The 6014-nt window shown below is 42.7% G+C and overlaps 1 protein-coding gene across 1 annotated transcript; it reads right to left on the bottom strand.

Annotated features, from left to right (window-relative positions):
• Positions 1-760: 760 nt before the first annotated feature.
• On the bottom strand, positions 761-5792 carry slc25a47a (solute carrier family 25 member 47a). The gene is made up of 6 exons (XM_030110751.1): positions 5641-5792; positions 5052-5095; positions 4897-4968; positions 4155-4334; positions 3772-4036; positions 761-2888 (listed from the first exon to the last, which is right to left on the bottom strand). Exons 1-6 carry the CDS (start codon positions 5675-5677, stop codon positions 2581-2583), a joined length of 906 nt encoding a protein of 301 aa, XP_029966611.1. The 5' UTR covers positions 5678-5792; the 3' UTR covers positions 761-2580.
• Between the last annotated feature and the right edge of the window lie 222 nt (positions 5793-6014).

Raw genomic sequence — 6014 nt, 5'->3', positions numbered from 1 at the left:
AAGCGAAAAACACAGACGCATCGCGTTGAACTTACGAAGATGCTCTTTTTTCTTGTAACGCGTTTGCCTTTGTTTATGCCATTTTAATGAGATCTGCCTGAAAACAAAACTCCTGGGGCCTCACCCAACATGACCTCGCTTTGTCCACACAGGAAATCTGCCGTTCGTTAGGCAGTTAAAGAATCACAGCTCTTTATAATAGATCTTTATTACAACCGCGGCGAGAGAAGCATGAGCCAATTACACATGTAAAACAGATGAAACTGTTACTTTAACACGTATTTCATGTGGAGTTAATAATCACCAGTTCCCACAACAAGTAATCGTAACGAGGAGGGCCGCAGGGAGGAAGATGGAGTTTCACTGTCTTTTGGTCGGAGTTGGCGGTGCCGCATTTAAATCAGCTTTAAAAGTGTTTCCAGGATTCCACTTCATATTGCTTGTAGGATAATGTGATTAAGTAAACCATTTCATCAAACAATAAGCTTGTATGTCCCTCTAACTCAGCTTGGAAGGTTATTAAGAAGAAGCTGCATCCAAAAGTCTTTTAAAAAACAAAATATCTCACACACAGTTTGGAAGATGGTCAGATTTTTTTCAGTTGTAGTCTGTTTTGCTTTTCTTTTCTCAATTCGACACTTTTAACTCAAAGTTATATATCCATCAATATTCTATACTACTTTATCAAACTCATGGAGCACTTCTGACTGTGTTGTATATGGCACTATATAAATAAAGTTGAACTGAATAGATCCAAAAGGCAAATTACATCAGTTTATTACAGGGAAAACACAAAGAGACAGCTCAGTGGACACAGAGTCACATCTTCAAATGCAATGCTTTGAATTATGGAAGAAAACCAACCGCACACAGAAAACATGCAAACTCCAAGCAGAAAGGCCCCCGAAGCCCAGACTCAAACCGGAGGTGCTCTTATTGTGAGCAGAGAGTGTTAACCACTACGTCTGAACACTCATAGACTGGGAACTATCAAAGAGTAGATAAATAAAGCTTTGGACTCATATACTGGTCATTATATTGTCCCCAGGACTTCCTCAATTGAAGTGAGCCAAGCTTGAATTAATAGGGTTAAAAAGAGCTGGGGTAATTTAACAGGCTGCAAAGACCTTCAATATAGGTGAAACCAGAAAAATATAATTATTCAACATTACTAACTGAAGTGTAACTGCCTGTTAGGAGGTCGAGGAGAAGCTTGTTGTCATTTATTGGTTGTGATGATGCAGATTTTCAGACGCCGACTTGTGGCTTCTAGCGCGTTGCTCCTTTCAGCCACCAGATGGCGACAGATCTCCACAGAACAGCTGAGGCCGCGTGAAGCGCTCCAGTCTGAAACAGCAGCGTCTCTCACGCTTTACCGCAACTCCATCTGTTTTCTAGGAGGTAAATATTAGTTTTGAATATTTAAAGTTTGGCACTTCTTTCCATATGTGCTAAATTCCCAAACACTATATTTCAAATGGTTAATTTTAAAACTTAAAAAAACAAACAAATTATTTACTGCTTATTTTGTCCTGACAATGCTGCTACAACAATTAAATTTGTGCTAACACAATACATAACATGTGCTGTTCAATACTTTGATATCCAATCACATTGTTTACACTCATGCATTCACCCACAAAATAATATTTTTTAAATTCAATTATCTCTTAATATGAATCAATGACTGCATTAATACATTCAATCACTCAATCAAAGTTTGTACCTTTATTGTGGAAGGTACAAACATTTTCAGCAGTTTTCCACAAATCAAATACGACTGGCATATATCTTCATTCACATTTTGTTCATGAAGCCCTGAATTTACCATGTTCCTTAAAAATAAATAATTTACTTGAGAAAAGTTTACATTATTTAATGACCGGGCAGCTGGGCCACTCAGCAGTGGACGTTATGATATGTAGGCATGTGGAACCACGCCTGGATGAGAGAAACACTTGCAAAACTGTGCGTACTGCAGCTCAAAGAAGGTCCAGGACCTTCCATGGTCCTTGAATTAGACACAGATATAGAAGTCTGTAAATAAAAGGTATTGACATCTCTTGGCAATCTGGTGCAGCTCATGAAAACAGAAGAGGACTGATGAGGATATGTAAGATGGCCAAGGTGGCCATCTAGTGGTCAGACAGATTCCAGTACAATCTGACGCCTGCAGTTTGCCATCCATCCATCCACATTATGTGCTTGGAGGCACGGAGGGTAAAACCTGGGTTAAACCAGTAAATTTATAGCAGAACTGAAACTCAGAAACAGATGATAACACACCCGTTTTGGAGGGACAGTGGAAGTAAACATGTAAAATCCATGCAAGCTCAAGAAGAACAAGCAATCTCCCCATAAAAATACCCTGAAGAGGAATTGAACCCACATCCTTTGCTACAAAGTAACATTTCAAACTACTGTATTTTTGATGCCCCTCACCTCGTCCACCATAGTAGTTTGAGTATCATATGTGTTATTCTGCATGTAACAGACAATCAAACGGTATTGCAGCGTAATACAAGAGCAAAACTCCACATGAAACACAATCTGGAACACTGAGTCTGGAGATGGACGTTACTATTCAAGCCCAAACCGGGGAGGGTTCTCAGGTCCGGCTTGTAGGAATCCTGTGAGGATCTCGTAAGTGAGGAACACCACCATGTTGACGGGGAACGCACGCAGACAGTTGATGCCTAAGCTCCGGAAGAACACGCCGGGTCCCTCCAGCCTCAGAGTCTCCGTGACGCAGTGAAAGAATCCCTTGTATCGCCTCGTCCCCTGCGCTCCGTCCACCTGCAGACGGGCTTTTATCACATCCATGGGCGTTCCTATCGTCCAGCCGGCCATTCCTGACAGCCCCCCGGCGAGCATTACACCAGCCCAGTCTGAGGGAGGAGGAGAAAACAGCAGCAATAAAACAAGCTTCTGGTGCTGAAGTCAACATCATGGCTGTCTCTTGTGCATGAGCAGCATGATATATTACAAATTTATAGCCATCATGATTTCAACATTCGTAATATACATATTGCAAAAGACAGACTGAGCTGCAGCGAATGACATGTTTCCATTCACCATCCTTTATACATGTCAGCGTCACATCCAGCCCTTCTGCAGTCCATCATTATATAAATCCAATATTTCTCATTATAGCAGCAAAAGTTATGGTTGTGTCTGTTTGAAAGTAGGTCCAAGAAGAGTCCAAAAAAAAACCACACATATCAAAACACAGAGACTTAAGACATCAAATTCTAAAACGTGTGCTTTTTTTCCCTTCTTTTGAACAGGGTAGATTACAATGTATTTGCTTGCTTAAATACAAAATAATTACAGGTTACAGTTCAGACTGATGGTGAAGGAAAAACAATATCATTAATGACTCTTCTGTTATTGTCTTTAGAGCTTTCTTCCATTTTCCTTTTTCTCAGTTTTGTTGTTTTGGGCTTTCTGTCGAAGTTGCCACTGGCTTCAGTCTTTTCACTCTCTGCCAGTTAAACTAAATGGTATTTATAGGTGTTTGTATTTTCTGTGTGTACAACTATGACTGGAAATAAATCATTCATTCATTCAACTTGTACATTTAAATCAAACTGAACATTTTTTGGTGTATAATTGTTTGAAAATGTTTATTCATGATATTTATAGTAGTAATAACACAATTTCAATATTTGACAATGTCACATTTAGAAGTTTAAACTAATATTGCGAAGCCCCATTCAGAAAGGACGAATACAGATCAGACTTCAAGAACACACACAAACACACACTCACCAACTCTCCTCCCGCTGCGTTCGGACAGCCAATCACAGATGGCGGTATAGGTCAGGAAGTATGTGGCGAACGACGGCCCGTCCCGCAGCATGAGGGGCAGCGCTCCTCTGTAGAGCCCCATGAAGCCCTCCTCTCTGACGATGCTCAGCAGGCAGTGGACCGGGCCGCGGTACCTCACTCTGTTCACGTTGCCTCCAGCTCGCTTGGACTCCGTCTGACACTGCAGACGAACCTTCACGATGTCGCCCGGAGACATCACCGATATCTGAAGGGGGGGGGGGGGGGGGGGGGGCAGAGGAAGAGGGGCTCAGCTGCAGTCATCTGAAAATCCATCACACATTTTAACAACCTGCTGACATACGGCACAAACGTGTCTCTGCTACCTGAGCTATGCCGCCGGCGAGTCCCGACAGGAAGACCTCTAACTTGGTGTACGGCCCGCCACATGCTCCTCTGGCCTGGCTCAGACACTGGAGGCAGTTCCTGTATGTCCCAAACACCACTGACGAAGTCAGAGAGACTGTGGTGAGGGGTAAGGACATGCCCTTAAAGAAACCATGCACCTGAAACAACAAAGAACGAGCATTTATTTTTCAGTTGACGTCTAAAACTTGCACAGAATTGTTTGTTTTCATTGCTGGAAGAACTAAACATGTAAATAAGGAGCACAAACATGACAGTAAGGTCAGCTGCTGATTCTCATCTCTCTCTGTCCGCGATGCCGAAAGGGAAACCAGTAAATGTTTCTCCAGTACATTTTGTTTCATTTTTTTTTATTTGTCAGGACAGGCAAAACTGTTTTTTTTGCCAGGACATGCGGGAAAAATCTGGATCGTCATTTGAGACTGTTACCTAATAATCTGTGACACATTCACTTCATGTGGGCTCAGGTCCCACTACTGTGTTAGCTCAGCTGGTCCCAGCTGGACTCATGCACTTTGTCTGACCAACACAACCTTGTCCGCCCACTCACCCACTGGCAGGCCTGTTTCCTAATGGCAGTATTACAGCATTCTGTTGTCTTTTATGTCTTTTTTTTTCTTTTTTGTAAACCAGCTTGTCAGACACATTTGGGAACATTTTACTCACACAGAATAGTATCCAGACTACTCCTGTTGCACTTACCCCTTCTTTGGAAAACGTGGCCACTGCACATTGATAAACACCAGTAAACTGTTTCTGGGTTTGGATCCGGACCTACAGAGATCAAAAACAGTCACAATGGGGTCTTGTTTTCTCTTCTGTTGTTAAATTACAAGCAAACCGTCTGCATAGTGTACCTTCACAGTGTCCAGAGGGTAGCCCACTGCAACTCCACATGCTCCTGTGAGGTTTGCAGAGAAACAAGAGCATCAAGGACACAGCAGAGGCAACAGGATGGTCAAGATCAAGGTTATGATCTTCAACACTGCTCAGGCTGATAGGAAAAGGCAGATGGGAGCTTCAGAGGACGAACCGACATGCATTTTCTGGGAAGTCATTAAGATTGCAACACTGGGAAGTTTACAGATGACAGTGTGTGTGTGTGTGTGTGTGTGTGTGTGTGTGTGTGTGTGAGTCACATATAACACTGATCTGTTTTTAAGTACATCTGCTAAAAGCAAACATGGTATGATCCTGAGTGCTGTCAGTACATAGAAGCGAGGCGGGCTCCGACTTGTGACAGATGTCGAGCTGATGATCTGATCTCGTAGGTGACATGAATGACAGTACACGTGTGTTTTGTAACGCCGCTTCCAGCAGAAACACTCGTTCGGCTGCGGTTTGATCTCACGTTCTCGCATCTTGCTACAACACGAGGCAGCTAATGCTAGCGGCACATAAACAAACCGGTCGGATTCAAGCAAAAAAATTAAAATAAAATGTTACCTGCAAACGATCCGGACACAAAATCAGCGATATGCATCCCTTCAGACGACCACCGACAGACAGACACATGACAGATGTGACTTCACTGCTCTACAAGCATGCGCTGCTATCCGTAACCTTGAGTTCGCTGATGTTACGTGAGCGTCACTCGGCCACGGCTGAAAACATTAGTTCCGACTTCAGCCGAACGGAGCCGAGCGTTTCCGAGTGTTTCCGAATGTACTGTACACTGCAAATGTTGGCTTTAAAGAGACATCTTTAAGCTGTATCACACATTATGTAATACACTTTGTAATACACTTATCATGTATGATAAGTATATTGAAGGGGAGTATATGAGAGGGGGGAGATTTTTGTTTTCCTCTTTTCCCTTT

This window comes from Salarias fasciatus, chromosome 15 (assembly GCF_902148845.1).
Source record: "Salarias fasciatus chromosome 15, fSalaFa1.1, whole genome shotgun sequence".
Taxonomy (NCBI): Eukaryota; Metazoa; Chordata; class Actinopteri; order Blenniiformes; family Blenniidae; genus Salarias; species Salarias fasciatus.
Note: the sequence above shows the minus strand (reverse complement) of the source record. Positions and strands in the feature narration are given on the sequence as shown.

Excerpts from the sequence above, each read along its gene's own strand:
- slc25a47a (XM_030110751.1), bottom strand. The coding sequence starts at position 5,677 with ATGCATATCGCTGATTTTGTGTCCGGATCGTTTGCAG. Across the intron at positions 4,969-5,051 it reads ACCCTCTGGACACTGTGAAG|GTCCGGATCCAAACCCAGAA; the intron begins GTACACTATGCA and ends TGATCTCTGTAG. Across the intron at positions 4,335-4,896 it reads CCACGTTTTCCAAAGAAGGG|GTGCATGGTTTCTTTAAGGG; the intron begins GTAAGTGCAACA and ends TTGTTGTTTCAG.